This window comes from Micromys minutus, assembly GCF_963924665.1.
Source record: "Micromys minutus genome assembly, chromosome: 20".
In the NCBI taxonomy this organism is placed as follows: domain Eukaryota; kingdom Metazoa; phylum Chordata; class Mammalia; order Rodentia; family Muridae; genus Micromys; species Micromys minutus.
The window spans coordinates 23,721,029-23,745,391 of NC_137955.1; the positions used below are offsets into that span (position 1 = coordinate 23,721,029).

The following is a 24,363-nucleotide window of genomic DNA, read 5'->3' on the forward strand; positions in this document are numbered from 1 at the left end:
CTTTTAGAGAAATACAAAATAGGATGTCCTTGTTTCTACACTAATGCTATTTTGTTACGGCGGTATGCACTAATGCTCCAAAATACTCCAACACATGTCTCTCAACCTTCTGATTTTGGAAGAGCATCTTTGTTCAACAAGACCTTGGTTGAATGTTTCCTTAGACCCAAGTGACCAAGCAAGGCTCATCAGAACTACAGCGCTCAAGTTTCATAGTATAAGGTGGGATGGTGGGGAGATCTGAGACGTGGCAAGTGGCAGCTCGTTATTAGACATATGTACTACTAAGGTGACGTATGCTCAACAGCTACCGTTGTGGAAAAGGGCAGCCAAGTAACAGACCTATAAGTCCCATGGACTGAGTCAGATTATATTTATCTTTGGCTAGTTGCTTAGACCTTGTATGTAGTAATGGATATGGGGGGAAACTGAAGACTTTAACATTAGTGAAAGGCTTATCTGAAAGGATAGACTTTCTTGATCCCAATGCACCCGGCATATGCTGCCCAAGAAAAGGGAGACCTTGATGGGGCTGGTGGGGCTTCGTCTCAGATTCTATGTCGTTCACCTCCAGAAAACTTCTAAGGCCCCTCAACAAACTGTCCTCAAACATCTCAGAACAATAGCTAATGCCTGTGGCCAATGTGCTCTCAGATGAGACACTTTTATTATCTGAATCAAGACAAGTGAAAATATACCCCAGACAATTCAAAGCAGCAAAAGAGTTGAAAGATTTTTCTTTCATTCAGGCTCATGAAGTCCAAGTTGGCCCTGAGCTTACTCTGTAGCACAGAGTGTCTTGAACTCTGGCCTTCACCTCTCAAGAAGGATTTAATCAATTAACTTATTTATTAGCAAATTCGCATTCCAGAAAACAGAGGACACTTAGTCACTATCCAGTGCAGTCCATGAGAAACTCTGCATTGGCCACATAATAAGTGCTGGGGGTTTCTCTTCTGTGCACTGAGCTCAGGGCAAGTAAACAGGTCCAAGAAGGCTCACTGTGAGAAAAGTGTGGGTAAGTATTTATATCTTATTCAGGACAACCCAAGTTTCCTGGGTAACCCTGGGTGAATAGAGAAGAGAGGAGGGAGGATGAGACACAGATCTTCACGGAAAATGCTGATCCAATATTTACAAGGACAGACACAGGAACTGCCCTGAGCACAGCAGAACGGAGAGAATAATCTAGTCTCTTAAGGACCCATCGAGTCCGGTGGGCCATGTTAGTTTGTCTTAACTCAGTGCATTTCAAAATGTGTGTTGTGACCCTCCCCAGGGTCATCTGAGGCCATCAAAAAAGACAGATATTTGTATTATGATTGATAACATAGGAAGATTTAAGTTATGAAATAACAAGAAAAAATAATTGTATGGTTTGGGGATCAAAACATGAGGGACTCACTTAACCTGTTACGGTATTAGAAATATTGAGAATTACTGTCTTAACTAAAAACTCAAGGTTGCAATTGTTTAGAAAACCTGTATTGAGAGGGAAATGTTCCTGCATGGTATAAAAGACAAATCATAGCACAGGAAATTAATTTTTAAGACAGTAAGTCACAAAGTACTTACCACCCAGATGATGTTGGATGTTTCCAGTCTACTGATCTCTATCTGAAATATCATGTTCAGTTCTTGATGAGTAAGGGTTTGGACAGTCCATTCTAAATTCACTTTTTGAAGTTCAGATTGAATAGAAACTGTATGTATCTCAGGAATCAATGGTAAAGGCTCCCCCAAGACTGAAAGACCAAAAACAGGCAAAAAACAACTATCAGTGGGTGTGTGATTGAATAGCCACACATCAAACAGAAACACTAGTGAGCTTTGAAAAGCATATTTGCATGTGCATCCTAGCGTCAGAATCTGAGAGAAGCTGGAAAGGAATTAGAAGTTATATCAGCAGAGGAAGAAATTAAGACCCAGATGAAACAACTTGTTGGACAATGCAGAACATAATAATATAATCTGGAGGGAAAAAAAGCACAGAAGTGTCTTTCCTGGGTAGTCAGACTTTAATTCATAATAGAGACAAAGAGATTTTTTTTCTAAAAATCTCATATTTTTAAATTTAAAAATAAAAATTAGGTTTTAGAAATTCAGGTTCCCATGGCTTATGAGAAGGCTAGAAAATGAAAACATAATGTGCATCTCGACCAAGGTTCCATGTATTTCAATGTACTGAGCTCAATCACCTCCAGAAAGAATTCCCTGAACTTTCTGGACGGGCAGCAATGACTATATGCACTAAGTGTGAATCAAATCACTTGCCACATGGTTCCTCGAAGAAAGAGCCTAACCGGTGAGACACAGCAACGTCACAGAAATAATTCAGACCGTAAGCTTAGACCCGTGAGAGGTGTAGTGAGTCAAAGGACAGGAATTCAATCACAAACAGATTTGTGCAGGCCGCTGACCCCGAGAGGTGCCCAGTGTCTCTCAGACTGTCTGTAAATCCTAGCTAGCACCACAGCCACAGCACACACACAGAGCTTCAGATGAGAGAGAGGGTGGGTCTGGATCCCCTTGGGTTACTGCCAATAAGAGTAAGAAAGAGAAACAGCATATAGAATTGAAAAAAAAAAAAAACACATTTCGTATGTTGCCAGTTCAACTATCCATACTGAAAGGGTCTGAAGTAAATGTTACAAAGGTTTTGAAAAGTTAAAGACTCCCTTCCTAAAATCCCACTTCTTGGCATTTGTTTTTTGTTTTTTTGTTTTTTTTTTTTTTTTTTTTTTTTTTAGTTTCTTAGAAATTGCTGATCTGAAAGCCCCTTGTACCACATTTAAAGGCAAGAGATTGTTTAGGGAAAGAGCGGCTTGGTGGCAGAAGACATATTTATCATGATTAAAACCCTGGGTTGGATCTCCTGCAGCCTTTCCCCTCCACAAAGGCAAAGGAGTATCTTCCTAATAAAAATGTTAGCAATCTGCAAACTGTGAAGGGTCCCCAAACTGCCAGAGCACGTGTGCTGTTTTTCTCATCGAGGACAGCAGTAACAATCCTAAGCATCCGTTACTTACTAGGCACTTACTGCTTCCCTTAATGGTGTGTCGAGTAACACTGTAAAACCACAGGACAGTTTTTACTATAGATAAGGAAATCAGAGCGCTACATAAAGTGTGACTCTGCTGTCCAGTAGTAAAATGGGAGAAAGCAGTGATCCGTGCTGCAGACTGGATGGAACTCAAAACATCAAGATAAGTCAAGGGAACTCGAGTTACATATATCATACGGTTTCACTTATGTGGAATATCTAGAAAAGATACATTTGTAGAAATAGTAAGAGGTCTGGTGGTTGCCGGCACGGGGGAGAGAAGAATCAGGAACTGTTGCATAATTAGATATTAATGTTTCAAGCAGCCAGAGGCGGTGTCTCCGGGGTTGTTAGGTTGCCTGGGCCCTGGCAGCATGAAGAAGCAAGCCTCCAGCATCCATCTCCAATTGGCCAATGAAATACAAGAGCAATGGCATCCAGCAGAGGAAGCTGGCTTACTCAGTTTGTCCGAATTGGAAAGAGAAACACTTTAGGTCTAGCCTAAAATGAGTGAGGTGTCGGTTTCGAGAGAAAGGCAAGAGGTATGTATCACACTAGCTAAGTAATCCCATTCAAGGAGTGGTTCCGCCCATCACTACCTTAACTCTTGACTTCCTGTAAGGTGGACTAACAAGTCCTTAGAACTGGGAATTCGCTTCTTGGGAAACAGCACAAAATCAGACTATCTCCACTCCCACCAGGATGGTTACAGGAGTATTGTGAAATATTAAATGCCACTGATGCCTGGCTCACTGTAACCATAAAGAAACATAATTTTATGTTATGTGACTGTTACCTCAATAAGGAATGTTGATACATGATTACGGTAAAAACACACACACACACACACACACACACACACACACACACACACACAAGACGTTGAGCATTTGTCAACTCCACTCCTGATCCCTTGTGGAGCTTGAGTCATGTGTTTTGACTTAACTTTTCCATATTGCTGTGGTTTGTATATGGTCTGAGTGTCCGACAGGGGATCTTGGAAGCTTGGTTCCAGTGTGGTCAAAGGTAGTAGAAGCATTAAGAGGCAAAGTCAGTGGAAACCAACAGCTCTCTCTGATCAGACATAAGGCCTACTCAAAAGAACAGAATTCACACTTGGTACTGGAAACCCAGCCAGACTCCCAGGGCCAGTGAGGTCACAGACCTTAAAAAAGAATCTACTACAGCTGCATTGCTAGGCCAGCATAATTCTTTACTACATGTTAAATTATATCCTTACACCCACAGATACTGGAGCTACCACCCTCTATCTAAGAAGCCTTTCTTTATACAGCAAACAGAGAGCATCACAGAAAAACACATTCTGGGGAGCCCAACCTGATGGAGAGAGATCTCTATATCTTCTCCTGCATCTATGGCTCCAAGGACAACATCTCAGAAGAAAGAATGTATAAGAGGCAGAATACCAGAAAGTCAGTGGTAAAACACTTTCTCCTAGGCATGGCTGCATAAACAGGACTAAACTAACAGCAATGACAATGGATATATTAGTGTGGGATGGGGGATGGGGAACTTTATGGGCTTCTACTCCTAGATTAAGAACTACAGGTAACTAATGATGCTGAGAGGAGGAGAATTAATTCCCAGGGAATTAATTAGTCCTTCCCAGGAATGAGCGCCCTCATTAGTGGTCGCCCTGAAAGCATAGATACAAAGAACAAAGGTGGGCTCTGCACATTGTATTTATATGGTTGTGTACATGCACATGTATATGTGTAAGTAAGTATGTATGTAGCAATAATAAGAGGCTATCAACTGGAGAGCATGGGAAGGTTAGAGGGAGGAAAAGAACAGTGGCTAGTGGAAATATAATTCTATTTCAGTTAAAAACATGTTTTATGAATGAGTAGATAGACAGACAGACAGACAGATAGAGGGATAGATAAATAGATAGGTGGATAGAGGAATAGATATAGATAGATAGATAGACAGATAGACAGATAGATAGATGGATGGGTAGATAGATATATAGAAAGATGGATAGATAGATGATAGATAGATAGAGAAATAGATAGACAGATAGACAGACAGACAGACAGATACATGGATAGATGTATAAAGGAATAGATAGATAGATAGATAGATAGATAGATAGATAGATAGATAGATAGATACGAGGGATAGATGAATAGATAGCTAGATAGATGATAAATAGATATAGATAAACAAAAATAGATTATATATATATATATATATATATATATATATATATATAGATAGATAGATAGATAGATTGATTGATTGATTGATGGATGAAGGTAGGTCTTAGTGAAAGGTGATTAGTCATTGCCTAGGCTGCTGGTAGGATCAATGTGGTTCTTTGGAACCCTGGTTCATTTTGTCAGTTTGACTGGATTTAGAATCAGCATGGAAAGACAGTTTTGGGAGGGTTGATGAGGGTGTTTCCATAAAAGGTTTAACTGAAGAGGAAAACCCACCATGAATGTGGGCAGCAACAACTATGGGCTTGCAGCTCAGACTGAATAAAAGGGACAAAGCCAGCTGGCTACTGTGGCACTGTGACCATCCACCCCACAGTCCTGCTTCTAGGACCTCCATACTAGGGCAGATTGTGTCTCCACTGGGAGACAAAACAAACTCTTCCTTAATCAGCTTCTTTTAAATATTTTGTCACAGTAACTTGAAATAAATAATGTCCATGTGCTCGCTCTGTCCCCTGACCCATGGCTTTTCCCACCCCTGGTCCTAGCAGGTGGTAACATGCTGCTTTTCTGTGGTAGGTTGTGACGGAAATAAGACTGTGACTAAGCCTTACTTAGCTCAGGGAAACTGAGATTAATAACACGGTATTAATCTCAGTATGATCATTGACAATTAATCGACAAATGAATGAGTCAACTCTGCGTCTAACCTTATTTCTGCAAGCTCTCGCCACTTGACCTACGTTGCTTCAACAAAAGGGAAGTTCCTTAAATGGACCATGTTATCAACAAGTGTGCAATGACTCAGGGATTTGCATAACATTAGTTACTCAAATGTGTGTGTCAGGGGGTGGGGAGACAAAACTCCAAGGTGAAGCCAGAGAGATAACAGGGCCCACGGAGATTAATAAATCCAACCCCACTGGTTTTTTTTTTTTTTTTTTTTTTTTTTTGGTTTGTTTGATTTTTTTTTTGTTTTTTTTTTTTTTTTTCCAGAGAAGCTAGTTGAGCTTAAACGTGGGGATGGAAGACTGTGACAAAGCTATGTTCCAGAACAGACCTAGGCCTTCTGGTCCCAAGCCAGCTTTCATACCATGTGGCTAAAGGGGCCATCTGAGGACTCAAACACAGGCTGAGTCACAGGCACTCCCCCCTCCCGCTTTTCCCACAAAAGTTTCTCTGACCAGCCCTAATACTGCTGAAGGAAATAATATGTGGCTAATTCCCAGAATGAGATACCATGTATTTAAAACAAAAGGAAAACATTTCTCCTACTTAATTATTTAAATTTTTTAAAAAAGAGTTCCTTGGAAGAGAGATACAGATTATTGTGTTTGTTCACACACGTACTTGAAATTATGGGTTTTTTTTTCTATGCATCATGATTTAACCCTTATTATAATGTGTACTGAAGGAAAGATAGCTCTGTGTTTAAAGGTACTTGCTGCTAAGCCTAATGATGTTAAGTTTCCATCCCTGAAACCCACATGACGGGAGAAAGGAACCAACTCTTTTTGTCTTCTGACCTCCACACATTCTTTGTAACATGTGTATGCACGTACATCAGCGTATGTGCACATATACAAGCTAAATGAATGTAAAAATTAATTTTAAAATCACCACATATTTACAACTGTTTTTATACATACCCCATAGACAGAAAAATACATCAACTCTTCCAGCTGATGGAAACATAGCCAGGGTTAACTGAAGGGTCTTACATCTATTCTATTGCTTAGAAGAAGTTAAATCGGGCTATCTGAAATACAGTCTCTGACCTGAACCCGGCTAGCTGAATAAGTGGTAAGCCCACTAGTTCCAGTGGAGATGTAGTAGGCAGCAGAAATTGAAAGGAGTTCCCACGGTTCAGGTGAAGACAAAGACCTACCAAGGAAGCCCTGATTCATAAGTTGGAAGCAGAAATGGAAAAGTGGTTGCCAGGAAGCTAGGGAAATGTGTTTGTTCTCAACAACAGAAACAGAGCCACAGAGACTGATCCGAGAGCAGCAAGTTTCACATAGAGAAGGTATACTGTGCACAGTCAGGTCACATCAGGAGAGTCTGCTGGGGGAACAAGCTGTGGCCAAGCTTTGTGGATGCTCAGGAATCCCTCAGCACGACGAGGGAACCAGAACCAGGGGCCCTGATCTGGGCTGGAATATCTCCAGGCTCAGCCTCTAGTCAGTTGCAGTGAACTTAGATGCCAGCAGGCAAGACAGACTGAGGGAAGTACATGTGCCACCAGGTGAGAACCTTGTCACCTTGAGCCCCAGCTTATAGAACTCAATTAATGGATATTCAACCTCCCCAACAGTATATCCCCACATTCAGAGACCAAACCTAGATGTAAAAGACACGAGGCAGAACTTGAGCTATTAGCAGTAGTAATTTCCCTCTTTCCCACGTATCTTTTCTTGCAGTTCTAAGAGATAAGTGAGTGTGATTCTATGCATATTTTTTGCAAGTGTTATTTTCATAAATACATGCATGGAACTTGGGTAGGTCATTCTGAAAGCAAATGCAGCTAGGAGTAAGTACAAGATGAACAAAACGTAAAGTTTTGTATAATATGGACAAATGCAGGGAAAATTTATGACCTAACAGAAATTCGTTCAAGTCTAAAAATCTATGTTTAGCGAAGTTCAAAGTAGTAAAGTATCCATATACATTTGATAACGTTTCCACTCACGTGTGCATTTATGAAGTTGATTTATTCCAAACTACTGTCTGCTGGGGGAGAGACAAACATTATTTCTCTGTCGACAGAGTTCAGCATTTAAGATAGTACCTTGTATATACTCAAGAGTTTCTACTGCTTTACAAACTTTAGTTGCTTTCAGCCACATTTTATAAGCCTAACAGCTTTCAGCAAGTATGGCTAAGGGGCATCGGAACTCGTCCTAACTCAGCAGCCAGAACTAGTCTGGGCTGTTCCATCGTGCTCAGCAGGGTTCAGAAGGAAATACCTTGGCAAAGGTCTAGATCAGACAGAGCAATCATGAAGCTCTGTGGGTTCAGGTTTGCTCACAACGACACCAATGAGTACATCACCGAGCGGGAAGCCAGGGCTAAGGAATGGGTTTATTAAATGTGCTACCAGTTGATGGAAGACATGTAGGCAATTGTGGCTTCCAGAAATGTGCAACATCTCATGTGATTTAATCACCAGCACTGAGGAAAGAAAATGTTTAACTGTTCTCCAACACACCTGTTTGGGTATCTTTATACCTGCTGAGGCATTTTTACACCTGTTTGGGTATCTTTATACCTGCTGAGGCATCCTTACACCTGTTTGGGTATCTTTATACCTGCTGAGGCATCCTTACACCTGTTTGGGTATCTTTATACCTGCTAGGGCATCCTTACACCTGTTAGAGCATTTTACACCTGCTGAGGCATCCTTATACCTGCTAGGGCATCCTTACACCTGCTAGGGCATCCTTATACCTGCTGAGGCATCCTTACACCTGCTAGGGCATTCTTACACCTGCTGAGGCATCCTTACACCTGCTAGGGCATTCTTACACCTGCTGAGGCATCCTTACACCTGCTAGGGCATCCTTACTCCTGCTAAGGCATCCTTACACCTGTTAGAGCATTTTTACACCTGCTGAGGCATCCTTACACCTGCTAGGGCATCCTTACACCTGTTAGGGCATCCTTATAAGCTCTCTTCTGTTTTTGCCTCTTACCTTCACTTTTGGATGTCCTCAGGGACAGCACTGCCAGGAGGAAGGCTTGATGTAGGACCACAGAGAAAGCCATTGGTCTGATTATCTGAAAAACAAAAACAATGACAAGAAAAGCCTTTTATATAGGTTTTATATAGGTTTAACTCCTGGTATGCTTCCTGAGGCAGCTGACATCAGAGGTGGGGCTAAAGTCTCCCATTTTTCTCCCCTGTACCCGCGTCTCTTGTCATCTGCCTTTGGAGGAAGAATGTACTTTTCCCTGTCCCTCGAAGTGTTTATCTGTTCTTCAGAGAGGTACAGCTGTCAGTGTGCACATCAGAAGCCTAGGTTTCAAGGGACCTTGAGTCAACTGTGAAGGTGTCCTGCTATGGATTATTGAGGCCTGGTAGCAATAACTTAATGACTAGTCGGTTCATTTGAATAATTCAAACAAAGCTGGTAAAGACAAAAAACTTAAACATGAAACAGAAAAAACAAAAGCTGGTTGGAAAAAGGACAAATATAGTCTCAAGAAGGCTCAGTGTAAATTAACCCCATGAAGGGCTGAGAGAAGCCCTGGTTGGAAGCCCTGGGTGCCGGAGTAGAGAACCTGGGTTCCATTACCAGCATCCACTCAGTGGCTCAAAACCATCGGTAACTCCAGGTCTGGGGATCTGACACCCTGTGCTGACTTCTGTGGGTGCTAGGCACAAAAATGGTGCACAGACATACGTGCAGGCGAAACAACTGCACAGTAAAATCAATAAAGTATTCCAATTGTTTTAGACAAATAATATTAAAAACTCACTTGAGCTACCTGCACTGTCCTCTCTCTCTCTCACCAAAATTCAACCTGGGAGAAGATAACATATCCCGGGAAATGATCACTTTCATCACTCAATGCCATTTTCCTTTCCTTTTGTTTTGTTTTCCAGCTGAAGAGAATTACAAATTGCACTTTTAAAAGAGAGCCATTGGACTTGCTCAGTGGTTAAGAGCACTGACTGCTCTTCCAGAGGTCCTGAGTTCAAATCCCAGCAACCACATGGTGGTTCACACCATCTGTAATGGGATCTGATGCCCTCTTCTGGTGTGTCTGAAGACAGCCACAGTGCACTCACATACAACAAATACATAAATCTTAATAAAACAAGAGAGGGCCACTGATTCTTCAGGTGCTTTGACCAGAGAAGCACCTGATGGCAGAGAGCAGGCTGGAAGCTCTGAGCTTCACTTTTCTCCTTAGGTCTCTGAGCGAGCCGAGATCCATTGAAAGCCGAGTTCTTGCCTTTGCCCTGCTGCCCAGATTTCAACCAGAGCTAGAACTTCCCGGAGCCTGTTTGTGAGTCCCACTGCCACACCTGTTGTTTTCAAACCATTCTGCAGGTAAACTGGAACTACAGCAAGGACAAGAACTGGATAAAGCAGCTGACTATGGTCACCAGCGCCTGAGCGTGGAGGCAGCAGCCAGCTTTCCTTCACATTTCTGTCAGCACCGCATTCTACTCTTGGCAAACACATCATTCCATTCATAACTGATCTCTACTTACAACTGCACACACTGACTGAATTCCAGAACCGGGGGAGGGGCGATAACTCGGGGAGAAACAGTGTGTGCATGTTCGTAGAACCCAGGGAGCAAAGGAAGACGCCTACTCGGACTAGATGTGTGTGCCCTTCTGCTGAGAGTGACTTCAGGCCTAGATCCAGGCAACTCACCACTGTCCCCTCCCACTCACTCTTGGGACATGAAGGGGCCACCACGGGGAGGAACTCTCACATCAGAAAGTTGAAACAGAAGGCTCTGGAGCTGGTATGCAGTTCAAACGGTTTCTCTCTGACCGGGCTACTTACAACAGTTCTAAACACATGACATTACATCAAGAAGTTAAAGTCATAGGTACAGAAATAGTCAGCTGAGAGATTCAGAAGTCATGCTAAACAGAAGTCGGAGGTGAAAGGTCACCAGGCAGTGCAGCTGGAAAACACACGTATTCACAAAGACCACCGTATAGGTCTCACAGGTCTCCAGAAACCATAAAGACAGAATTTCTTCTGATTTCTTGTCATCTACAATCTGCCTTACTGTCCTGACACCTGGTTCTGCTCAATCAGCCGCAGTCTGACAATACAAGTGGGAAAATTCCAGAAAAAAAATAGGTAAGCTTACACATTTTCACATGTATTTATTTAGTGGGTATGCATGTCTCTGTGTATATGTGTATATGTGTGTGTGTGTGTGTGTCTGTATGAGTATATATGTGTATGTATGTTTATGCCTGTATATGTGTGTAAGTGTGTATTTGTATGTATATATGTCTATATGAGTGTGAATGTGTCTGCATATGTGTATGTATGTTTATGTGTGTGTATGTGTGTGTATTTGTATGAGTGCTATGTGTGTATGTGTATCTGTATTTGTATTTATGTGTGTATATGTGTATATGGGAGCTCTCATGCTTTGGTGTACACATGGAAATCAGACAACAGCCTCCGTCTCGTGAACTCCAAGGTCAAGCTCAGGTTGAGAGGCTTGGCAGTGAGGTCCCCAGGCCCCTGAGCTAATACGTCTTAAATGGCTGCTATGTGTCTGTGGTTATACTTGTGCTGTGCCATTGCTGCTGCTGGCATCTTAGTGCACGACCATGCGCAGTACAGGAGATGACAGCACAGCATGCGGGTCCACCGCTGCTTTGGATTATCCCCTGAGATTATCTTAAGAATGTGCTCTCTGCGGACAGAGGACCCCAACAGTGTTTGCCGTGACTTTGCCGGACCATCACCATCAACTGGAGGACCAGGGGCAGCAGGACCATGAGTCCTCACTGTTGTCCGCAATCCCCCTTGCAAAAATCAATAAAGTTCTTAAAAATGGGCAGAATGAGAAGTTAGCAGATGCAACAACTCAGAGACTCAACGGAGCATTTCTTCTGACCCATCAGCCAGAGGCTATGGAGAAACAGGCATTGCTAACTTGCAACTCCTGGAGACAGCATTATACCTTCTCAAATTACCCTACTTTGAGGGTATCACATATTTTTTTTGATGGGACCATGAGGAGAAAGAAAAGCCAGAAGATTCAAGAACAAATAGGAGAATGTGGCTGAAGGGAGTAGATGAGGAGGAAAGGAAGTCAGGGGGGTGAGACTGAGGTTTGTGGAGAGCAAACAGAGCAGGTTTGATATTTGAATACTGTAGTACCACAGAGGTATATTGAGTTGCTGTACATAGAACAGAAACCAGAGATGCAGAAAAAAATGGAGGACCAGGAATGGAAGGAGAGACAGAGTCAGAATCAGCAGTCCAGGTGAGAGGAGAAGACAGGGTTTGGTCTGTGGAAGTGTGGTGGTGTTAGGGAGAGATTTTAAAGGCAGAGCTGATGAGCCACAGGGTGGGAATCAAAGGAACCATCAAAATTTTCAGCTCATGCCCTTTGGGTAACAGACCCATACTCAGCAAGGCAGAAGACTCGAATGGATGGACTGAGAGTCTATCCAAAGCTCAGCTTCAGATAAAAGCTAAAGATGCTTATTTGATCCGAAAGAGAAGACCTTAATCTTCCATCTAAATACATGGAATTCCTGTCTCAGTAGAAAAAAAAAAAAGTCACACGACTGTCAAAGCAGAAATCAAGACAGAAACATGGCATACGCTGTCTCCCCTGATCACACATGCACTCTGCAGAGAAAAATGAAAACCCAGGGGAAGCTTGGGTAAACAGCCCTCTCAAGGATGAGCCCTGTGGGTGGGTAGGTGGGTGTGTGGGCTGGTAAAGCAGTAGCGACTGATGGAGCAGAGATTTCCCATTGCTCAGGGTACACCGTGTTCAGGCACCGAGCCTTGAACTCACCCAGGAGGCTCAGAAGCTCCAGGCTCTCAGCAGTACTCTACTCCGCAATAAGAAAACGAAGGGGAAGGGTGTGCCCGTCACACTTAGTCCTTCCCCAAATCTGTTGTTTTTTGCTTCTCGACATTACCAAATGACTCTATGACACTAGAGAGCAGCTCTGTGTCTGAGACACACTGTGCACCAGTCTTAGGACACAGCTGCCATCCAGGAAACATCTGGGGAATGAAGAAAAAGTGATACCAGTTCCCCCCCCCAATCTCTCCTCTCTGCTTTCAACTTATTTTAATGAAAACACCAATTAACTTTTTTAGGTCTTTTTTTTTTTTTCTGTCACCAAATATTACCCAGTTCAAACCTTTGGCCCACATGGGGTTGGAGAACTGGGAAAACTGCTCCCCACGTTTCAACTTACACTTTATCCTCCACTCCCTCCTGCCTCCCCAAGTCTCTCATCATCTCTGGGTTCTGTTCAATTTGCATCAACCTAATACTCCTCTGTGAAAATCTTGCTTGCTTTACTGTGTTCTTTGATGGTCATGGCTGCTCTTTAAATCTTATCTGAAAACTCCTATTCTTTTTTTTTTATTGAAAAACTTTATATTAAAAAACAAAGATAAATGTACAAATTTAAAGCATTTTTGCATAAAAGTATACGAATGCATTTTTTAAGGTTGTAATTAAGTATTTGTGGGTACATATACATACACATATGTATATATGTAACAATAATATAGGAAAAGAGGTTATTAATTTGAAGGGATAGGAGAGAAACTGGGAGGGGCTGTAGGAAGGAAAGGGGGATGTGATACAGTTCTATTTTAATTAAAATATATTCTTTTTTTTTTTCTTGAACTTCACACAGTCTGTGAGTTGTTTCTGGGGTGTTCAGAGCTTTCTGGGGTTAGTATCCCATTATCAGTGACTGCATATTATGTCTGTTCTTTTGTGACTGGGTTATCTCAGTCAGGATGATATTCTCTAGATGCATCCATTTTCTTAAGATCCTGAGGAGTCTCCTTCCGTGAGAATATTACAAGCATGCTAAATGCATTGCTAAGGAACACGTAGTCCGCCTTCTCTTACCAGAATGTCTTGCTCAGCCACAAGTAAGATATTTATTCCTGGGAAGTTTCTCTACCGCAGATAATCCTCATGAGACATAGCAACAGTCCTCTGCTTCCCAAAACCTGGGTGCTGTTGCCAAATTCTTAAAAACTGGCTGGGTGAGCCACTGTTATCATATGCAAACATGCAAATGCTGTTTTAAGGAAGGAAGCTGTTTGTGGAGGGATCCTCTCTCTCTCTCTCTCTCTCTCTCTCTCTCTCTCTCTCTCTCTCTCTCTCTCGCGCGCGCGTGTGTGTGTGTGTGTGTGTGTGTGTGTGTGTGTGTGTGTGTGTGTATGTGTGGATGTGTGGATGTGTATGTGTGTGTGTGTGTTTGAGAGAGAGTGTGTGTGTGGATGTGTGGATGTGTGTGGATGTGTGGATGTGTGTGGATGTGTGTATGTATGTGTGTATGTGTGTATGTGTATGTGTGTGTATGTGTGATCGAGAGTGTGTGTGTGTGGATGTGTGTGTGTATGTGTGGATGTGTGTATGTGGATGTGTGTGTGTGTGGATGTGTGTTCAAGAGTGTCTGTGTGTGCTAGAAAGTTGTTTTTAGATTAAACAGTCTCCGAGGGAGGTTAGATGGTAGACCACATGTCTCAACAAATTTCTAAAAATTGAAATCATAGCAAGAATCGGTTTCAACCTCAATGAGGAAAAACCGGAAACGAACAATCCAAGTTTGAGCTTCACTGTGGAGCGATGCATCATCTCCTTTCTCAAGGGCTCTGCCATTAGGACTGAGGAGCTCCTGTGAAGGGTTCTCATCATTTCTCTCTAAGACTGATGACTCGCAGCACCCCCTTCCCCAGTTTCCCTTCTGCCCCACGCCACCAGCCCCACCAGGAGGTTCCAGAATTTCTCCCCACCCCCACTTTACATCTACCCAGTGGATAACAACTGTCCACCAAGTTCGTAAAGTAAATCCTGACTTAAGGAATTGAATCAGTTTAAAATCAATGTTCAGTTAAACATTTTCTAAGACGTGTGACCTCAGCCGACGCTTGGTCTCATGGAAACAAAAGAAGAAATGGAAAACCCCAATCCAAGGAAGAGTCTTGATTAAAAGAGATGCAGGAATGTAGTATATGCTAAATGTGGTATCAAAATCATTTGAGAAGAGCTATACTGTTCCCAAGGAGCCTCTGCCATGTCCAGGACTGTCACGGGATACTAGCTGTATGACCAAGTGAGAGTTGTTTCTTGCCTCTTCTGTGAATGAGCATGAAAGAGGCAGGATTCGTGTACAGACAGGGGGATTAATTGAGATTAAGAGAGACTTTACACAGCAAGTCCAGTGAGATCATTATTGCTACTGCTTTAGTCCTTCCAGCAAAATACATTCCAGATAGACACAGATACAAGATGCAAGACAGTAAAGGTGACCTAATAAAACATAGCTGCTTTTTTTTTTTCAATCTGATGGGCATCATAAGAAACCAAAAAGCAATCAAGATAAGGGTTACTTTCCTGACCACACACACATTTTTAAGATTTAGTACTAACTAGAAATGTATGACGAAGAGTTATGATTCCCAGTATGCAAAAATCTCCTAAAATAAGATTAAAGGGCAAACAGCTATAGAAAATATAAAAAAACACAAACATGCAATTCAAGGAAAGAAAAAAAGGCACATACAAAAAAAAAAAAAAAAAAAAAAAAAAGAAAAGAAAAGAAGAAAAAGAAAAAGAAATTAAGGAAGATTACTAGAAATTAATAAAAGTCAACTTAAAACAGTTATGTGGGGCAGGCCCATTATGCCAGCACTTGGTGAGGGGGCTGGGCAGAGGCAGGAGGATCACTGCAAGTTTGAGGCTAGCCTGGTCTGCATAACAAGCTCCAGGATAGCCCATGTCTGTGCAGTGAGACCTTGTCTCAAAACAGTTACAATAAACAAGCAGAGCTGTAATTGTACATGCAAATGTCTGTGCCACATCAAGTTGTCAGGGATAGAAAGGCTCTTAATACTGCCAGTGCCCTTTGCCAGTGTGTTCACCGCATAAACATTGCTGCTCATTGGGAGTCAAGGAGGGCAGCCAACAGAAGTCTGCTTATTCTGTTAACCTGTAGTGTGCATCTGACTTGATTCAGAACGGATCGTAACTGTATCCTTAGGACTTTTCCCTACAGATGAAACAAACATATCAAATGCTCATTAAAGAAAAGAACCCGCAGATTTCAATAACTGTGCATCCCACAAGGGGAAACCACACGGTGTTTACGAAGGTTAAAGTAGGCATGTGTACTGAATATGAAGGAATCTTCCAAAATACTTAGTGGGCAAGCTAGTTTCAGAACAGCGTTTGCACTGGAGATCTCCACAGGACAAGCAGGACACCTGTGCCACAGGGTTGCTCAGAGCTCCGCCTTAAAGTACCACCATCCTTAAAGGGCTTCTGTCCAGGGACGAAGATAAGCCTCCTGCCACGGACACCTCTGATAAGTAATGTCAGCGGGTCTCCCCCTGTTCTAGCCAAAGCTTGCACCACGGCAGGAAGCATCCTCCACACCTGTCCTCCTTCTCCTTACTGCGCAGGTGTCAGGCAAGTATTGCCCCCCCCCCCCCATACTGGCTGGTTTTGTGTCAACTTGACACAAGCTGGAGTTATCACAGAGAAAGGAGCCTCAGTTGAGGAAATGCCTCCATGAGATCCAGCTGTAAGGCATTTTCTCAACTAGTAATCAAGTGGGGAGGGCCCAGCCCATTGTGGGTGGTGCCATCCCTGGGCTGGTAGACCTGGATTCTCTAAGAAAGTAGACTGAGCAAGCCAGGAGAAGCAAGCCAGTAAGTAGCATCCCTCCATGGCCTCAGCATCAGCTCCTGCTTCCTGACCTGCTTGAGTTCCAGTCCTGACTTCCTTTGGTGATGAACAGCAATGTGGAAGTGTAAGCTGAATAAACCCTTTCCTCCCCAACTTGCTTCTTGGTCGTGATGTTTTGTGCAGGGATAGAAACCCTGACTAAGATGGCCCCCGTCACTGCTCTGTCACTCAAAATGCCTCTTACACTTTTACTGTCTTCGGTCTTCTAGTTAAACTAGCCTGGAAGGAAAGAGCCATCTAATCACACATACAAACACAGCGTGAATGGAAGGTTGAAGGTGGAGAGATGAAGAAAATCTCACCTTTTTTGAATCACATGGTCCTGTAACAATGTATTCTTTAAAGTGTGTGCTCGTGCATGTGCGCACGCTTACACACTGACCTTGGGTGTTCATACTTGCAAAAGCAGTGTGAGTTCTATTATTTTTACATTTGCACCATATATACCAGGAGAACTAACTGTTGGCTAACATTGCTTCCTGAGTTTATTCTAAGCAACTAAGGAACCTCTGAAAGAGGTCGACAATTTTTAGGATCTGAATAAGCCTAAGGAATGTCATTTGCTATGTTTTAAACCTGTGAAATCTTAGACCCTCAGTGCAGTTACTAAAACAATACATTCCAATTGCAATAAGTAACCAATGTCCTAACAAGTAGCCAGTGTTCTGAGTGGAAAGACATTGCCATCCTTCTCATGGACAGATGCCAAATGTATATGTGAAGTTAAATTAATTCAAACAATTTTAACTTCGTTCTTTAGCATGTAAGACTTGTGTGTGTGTGTTTATGGTTACGTGTATAAATGTGGGGGGCAGTGATCAACCTTAGGTGTCGTTCCTTAGGATCTGTCTACCTTGCATTTTGAGACAGGGTCTCTCATTAGGACCAGATGCAAGATGATTTAGGTTAAGATGGATAGCCAGTGAGTCCCGGGGACCTCTCTGCCCATAGCCACTTCCACAGCGCCAGAATTGGAAGCCACTGCCACCATGCCTGGATTTCTTTTTTCTTCGTTTCTTTTTACATCACTTGGGTATCAAAGATCAAACTCTGGGGCTCATGCTTTCTCAGCAAACACTTTCTTGGCTGAGCTATGTGATAGTCACGTCAGTCACACATATTAGAAATAAGCAGTACAATTACTTGTAATGTGATTTTAGACTTCACTGAAAGACTATGTACTCAAAAGTGCGGATTAGGGACTGACAGCAGCTAGTCACTTTTTAGATATCATGGAAGCCATGCGATTGCTTGTTAGGAGTGAAAAACCCAGGCCACACTTTAGGCTTGGTAGAAAAATCTGCAGATCAACCACATCCTCAGGTGATGAAACAGCACATGAATGCTCGAGGTACTTTATTACAGCCAACATTTATTACATATCTGTGTTTTCTACAATACTATTGATAAATAAAGGTTATTTTATTTGGTTAGTTCCCACTCTCAGCAAGACACTCAGTAGGCTAATCAATGAAATGTGAAAGCGCCCTCAGGTACTGTGTACTGCAGGTTAATGTTCTGCCTGGTGCTTTGTTAAGTGTGTTAAAGTAGAGAGTGAATTTCCCAGAAGCCCTATGGAGTTGAGTCTATGCCCAGAGGCAAAGGAGGATGCTGAGGGTAACAAATAGGTCAAAGGTAAGTTGCCCTGGGAAACTGCTAGCCACCATCAAGTCAGTACTTGAAACCAGGCGAGTCACTTGCTAAAGACCAACCCCTTCTTCCTTACCACTGCCTCCTCTGTGTGTGGTGTTAATATTAGAATGAACCGGGAAAATGCCACTGCCGATAGCTGCAGACTCAGTAAAAGTTTCCCAGAGGACCTTATTTATTAAACCAAACTGATTAGAAACATGAAAAGCACAGTAAAAAATGCAGGAACAGCATTTTTGAAATCTGCTTTGAAAAAAAAATATAAATATATATTTTAGACCTGAAAATATATAAATACTAAAGTAAAGCTTTGGTATTTAAGATCATGGTATTGGTGGAAGAGTGGCTCAAGTATCACTGGGAAGAACGCAGGTCAGGAACAGGCCTGGCACAGAGAGATCATTGGTTTTATGATGAAAACCAAATTTCATCTTGGTACAAGCATCCCAATATTTGGGAGGACAGGGGAGTTCTGAGTTTAAAGCTAGTAGTCTTGGTTACAGTGTGAGCTCTGGTTTCATATACCCTTTCCCAAACAGCATCAAATGACAGACTATTAAATAAATTCGTGAGATGAATCATCTAAAATTTTAGAAAAGAATTAAGTCCCAATCATTACGCTCAGTTTATTTTTTTTCTTGGAAATGTGATGTGTAATGTTGCGATATAAAAACCAAAATAGTAAAAGCATTAGCAGAAATAAGATCATTTAGGTTTTCAATGACCCAGACTTTCCCAAATTACGCAAAGCCCAGAAGTCACGAAAGCGTGCTGATGACGTGAGTTAAAGTACACACATATACATACACACATCTACACACCAGCAGCATATGACAAAGAAAATAGACAGTTAGACAGTAGAGTGCTGACAGCCTCAAAAACATAGAGATGACCAATAGCCGCTACAGCAGGGGGTTAAAAGTATTACTTGAAATGAGACAGACACAGAACCACAAACACAGTGTGACTCCACTCCAATGAGGGCCTTTCATCGGTCCAGTTACAAAAGACAGAGCAGACTGAAGGCTGATGCCGAGATCGGGAGGGAACCACGTGACTACTGTGTCATGCTTCAGACTTGAAGTTCTGCAAAGTGGAAAGAGCCCCCAAACCACATGCTGGAGAGTTGTGGACACCCTTGATGGCACCCAGCTCTGTACGTGAGGTAACTACTGGGATCATATGGGCAATGGCTAAGATGGGAACTGCCGCGATATGTCCTATCCCATGATTAAATGAGACACATTAATGACTAAATGAGACACATTAAAATGAGAAGAGGCAACATTATGGTAGAGGTTGTTGCATTGTCTACTGCACACAGAATATTATGATTTGAGACAGGGCAGTTTCTACAATGGAAGAAGAGGCACCAACTCCCCCAAAGCTTTCCTTTCGCCTCTACCTGTTCAATGTGGCATGAGCAAGCTCCCCCCATAAGTCAATAAATAAATGTAATCAATTTTTTAAAGACTTAGTAGTAGGAAACAAAATGTAAATTAAAATGCTGTCCTGGATCTCATCCTCTTAGGAGTTTGAAAATACAAATACTTGTGTTAGTCATGGTAAGAAGTATGAGAACTTCTTCATCCATTGACTTGAACATTTATTTGTAAAGTAGAGGTGTGTGGTAAGATTTTTACCCTCCAAACAGCTCTTTTGGGATTCTACTCCACAGCAGTGCTTATATCTGAGAGCAAAGACCAGTTCATTATCTTCCCTGAGGCATTGTTGCTAATCTTAGCACAATAGCCATCAATAAGGGAAAGGGTAAATAAACTCTATTCTGCTTTAGGTTAGCAGGAAACCCTTGACAAAATACCTAAGTCCAGATATAGAATAAAAGCTCTCCAACTCAGAATGTAAAGAAGGAAGCACTGTATATACTGCAGTTAGGAAATTTACATACGTAAACATACATGAAAAACTTGTAGATATGTCCTTCAAATCATTCTAAACGAACGTATCTTACAGTGATATTTATCACATGTTATGACTTAGAAGTGATGTTGGGGTGTCAAGTCCGTAGGTGGAAACGTGACAGTTAATCTGAACTGCCAACTGGACTGAGTTCAGAATCACTCAGGAGATGCATCTCTGGATGAATCTTTCAGGTTGTCATAGAAAGGAAATGATGAGACTACCTTCCTTTTCTGAGGCTAATACTACCCCAAGGCCTGCATCTCTTACAGAATGGAAATGGGGGGTGGGAGGAGGGAGAATCTGGCTGGGTAAACAGCATTCACCTCTCTCTCCTCCCTAACTGCCAACACAGCGTGATCGGCTGTCTCATGGTGGACGCTCTTTCAAACTGTGAGCCAAAGACGTTTCTGATGTTGTTTCTTCTCCAGCATTTGTCACAACAAAGGGAAAAGTAATGTCCTCTACTGTATGTCCATGCCAGACTGGTAATGGCTGATGAGGTCGGGCTTTCACGGGATCCCCTTCCCTGCGTCAGAGTCCACAGTCCCCACTTCAAAGCAACCCAAATCAGATGGAAACCCTGGGAAGCCAGAGAACAACGTGTGGAGAAAGGAAGACTTTGAAGACAGGGTTGCCAAGCACAGGAAAGAAACTCTCAGGTAGGGAGGGACAAGGAAGTTTACTCTGGGGAGAGTTTCTCTAGAAACACAGATGCTTTGATTCCACCTCAGTCTGCACTGTTTGTTTGGTTCCTTATTCTCCCTTCTCTAAGAAAGGTTTCCTGTCCAGAGAAGAGAGCCAAAACCTACTGTCCCCATGAACAAGCACGAGAGCGCACACAATCGCACTGTGATTTCCTCTCAGAATCTGTAAACATCCAGCCCAGTTCCCACCAGCAAAGCACAAACCTTGTCAAAGGCAGGACAGTCCGCAGCCAGTCTTAACTGGACCAGTGTGCCAGACTGGGTTCTCGCCTCGGGACTAAGGAAAACAAAGCATCAACACCCACTGACTTCCTGTGCGCTGGAGTTGGGGTCCCCTGGCAGGTAATGATGGGGTTGGGGTGGGTATATGAACCGGTAGAGTCTGGGCTGTGCAGATGAAGGAGACAGGGAAAGCCATCCGCTGTGTGTCTCAGCTCTGGACACTCAGCACCAGGACCACTCTCTCACAGCTGCCTCTGATGAAAGACTTAGAACCCAAGAGTCCCAAATGGGCCAGTGGTGGCACAGACCCAGCTGTGCCCAGCAGTGAAAGTAACTGACCTTCCCAACCTGGGAGCGGTACTGAAATAGATATCCCCAAGAGGTGTCAGATGTAGGTGTGGTTGAAAAATGCTAAGGATGATTCTGAAACACAGGTCAACTGGGAAACTCCCATGATTCATCCCAGGCGAAAGAGAACAAGCAGACAGAGACCAGGCAGGGTCATCTTCTCCCGCTGTTAGGAAAAAGATGGGGGGGGGGGTTATGCTCCATGGAATTGTGGTGAGGCATGGGGGTAAGGGGGATGCTTCTGGGGGACTCATGTTGGGAATCCCTTCCCCTTAAGGGACCAGCCACATGGAATAGTACAGAATAAAGTTTATTCAGGGCATGGGGAGGGGAGTTAAGAGGGTAGTAGGGGCAGAGAGAGAAGAGAGTAGAGAAGTAGAGGCCGGCCATGAGCACATTGTGGGGGGGGGGGGGGGAATGGGGAGAAGAGGAACAAAAAGGGTAAGCGAGGAGGAAGAGAGCAAGGGGCCAAGACAGCAAGAGAGCTGGAGAGAGAGGAGGGGGCAAGCAGCCCCCTTTATAGTGTCAGGTAACTGAGGTGGAGCATACCTGCCTATTACCAGGTAACTGTGGGGTGGGGTGGGGTTTACAGAATCCCAACACCAGCCCCATTCCAAAAATCCCTAGCACTAGAAGTATAGCAGAGAGGCTTTGAGACTGGGAAATACCCACTCTGTCACCGATTTGCCTGCCATCCGGTCGTTTTACCTTTTAGTTTTTTCCTCATTGATAAAATGAAGCGCACAGTTCCCGGTCAAAAGTTACAGCAAACTTTATTATGTCAACAAGAGAACTGAAACTAAGACTTGAAAGGTAACCTGACCCAGGTTCCGGGTCTGTTTACATCAGTGTTAGGACCTGTTGTTGCTCTCGCTGCCCCCATCCTCCACCCTGGGCCCCCAGCAGAAAGCCCTTGTAATGCTCCTAACGTTCAATTCAGGCTGCTCTGCTTACATCCATTCTCACATCCAGGTGTCCTGAGCTGGAAACCCTTGATCTCAAAGCGCTTTCACAGTGTCCTGCAGGCAGGCAGCGTCTGTCTGAGAGCAATCCCCACCTCCGAGCTCTGCTCACTCACAAGGCAGGCAGGTGCATGAAGAGTGTGAATATCTGATTTCAGCATCCTTCTGCTACCTAGTCTCAGAGACGCTGACCGTTATGGGCGCCCTTGCCTGTTAATGGTGCCACCTGCAGCTTAAGAGGTACCCGCTCTCCCCACCTGTGCCCCCTACATCCGTCTCCCCTCTGAGTGGAGAGGGAAGCACCTATTCCCGGAGAAATGGCAGGGATGGGTGTTAAAGATTGGGAAGCAAGAGGCAGGAAAAAGCCATCAACTCTCACTCACACGGGATATTGGGAGAGAAACCCACATTGGCCCAAACAAGAACCCTAACTCAGAACGTGTTTTTCCAACCACTGGAATGAGAGGCCAGGGTAATTAATGGTGAACCTCAGAGCAGGCCTGAACTGGTGTCCCGGCGACGTGCACGCTGAGAGCAACTAGTCTTTTAGAGTTAGTTACCCACCAAGTAGGCGGCCCTTGTCTGGCACACCTCTTGAGGCCCCCGAGAGTGCAGTTGGAGAGGCAAAACCAACTCAGGACGGAGCAGAGGCTGCGGGGTACCGAAGCTCAGGGCTCGCCCATCAGGGAAGCGGGTGGAGGTAGCGCGGGCGCGCGGGTCCCATACTCACCAGCCGGCGACCTGCTCCGGAGCCCGGCCGGTCCTCGGCTTCGCAGGGGCACGGTCGCGGACGTCTGTCCCGTCGTGTGGAGGCGGCCCCGCGCCCGGGCTATGAATCAGCTGCGGGGCAAGTGTCCAGGGGCGGGAGTTACGGGAAGGCGCCGGGGGAGGGCCGAGGGGCCGGTACTGTTGCAATTTCCCGTCTTGCTGAGCACTTTTGGCACTCCTGGGACCCACAGGAATTTGCCTCCCGATCCCAGGGGGAATGTGGGGGGTGGGGGGGGACGATCGGGACCCTGCGACAGGCGCGGTTCCCGGGACCCGGCGGGCCGGACTGGTGAATAGGGAAGTGGGAGCGGCCAGGGAAGGAAAAGCAGCTCCCTGGGCATCCCGTTGTTCCAGGAGGGAGAGGGGACGAGCTGGGACCCAGTGCCCCGTGCCAGGTGTCCTGCACAGAGCCACTCGTGAAGCCTCGGAGACCCAACCCCAGCGCTCCATCTGAAAGTTACTTGAAATGACAAACTCTTGGAGCAAACTTGTGCTCGTGTTAACTTCAGAGCAGGCGTTCAGAGCCAGACAAACGTGTTAGAACAAGTTCTATGGACCATGCTTCCTCTGCGCGACCTGGAAACGCCCTCTGACCACGCCTCCTGCAGCAGCACACCTGAGTTCTTTGTCCACGAAGAACCCATTTCCTTTCTTAGAATGCCATCCGATCTTTACTGCCTGGGCGCTTGAAAGGCATTTTTGACCTCTTTACGGCTGCATGGTAAAATGTCCACAGCCACGTTGACTTTGGGAACTGGCTTGAAACGGACGATCGCCACAGGTATGGCAATTCCCACGGTGGCCAGGTCCCGAAGCCGAGAGAACCACCCACCTGCACACTACACTTTGTCCCAAGCCAATTAACACTAGTTCACTTTTGGAAACCACCTAAAAGTTACAAATGGAAGGGAACTGAGGAAAATCCTGATAGATCAGGACTTGGGGAGCCACAAATCAATCTTAGAATCAGTAACTGAGATATCGGGACACCTCAAAACAATATCAGAAACATTTGTTATTACAAAGCCTTACTTTCATGTATTTTTTTTTCTTCCCAAATGATATTTCAGGAAAGGATTTTTAAAAAGATATTAGTCCTCTCAATACCT

General features: G+C 43.9%; 1 protein-coding gene across 1 annotated transcript in view; it reads right to left on the reverse strand.

The window, feature by feature from the left end:
- Positions 1 to 23,303, reverse strand: part of OSMR (oncostatin M receptor) — a 57,897-nt gene extending 34,594 nt beyond the window's left edge. The window contains exons 1-3 of the mRNA XM_080933879.1: positions 23,217 to 23,303; positions 8,919 to 9,003; positions 1,576 to 1,745 (exon numbers count right to left, since the gene is read on the reverse strand). Of these exons, the coding sequence (XP_080790005.1) occupies positions 1,576 to 1,745; positions 8,919 to 8,991 (243 nt within the window). The 5' untranslated portion in view covers positions 8,992 to 9,003; positions 23,217 to 23,303. The remainder of the gene's footprint in view (positions 1 to 1,575; positions 1,746 to 8,918; positions 9,004 to 23,216) is intronic.
- Between the last annotated feature and the right edge of the window lie 1,060 nt (positions 23,304 to 24,363).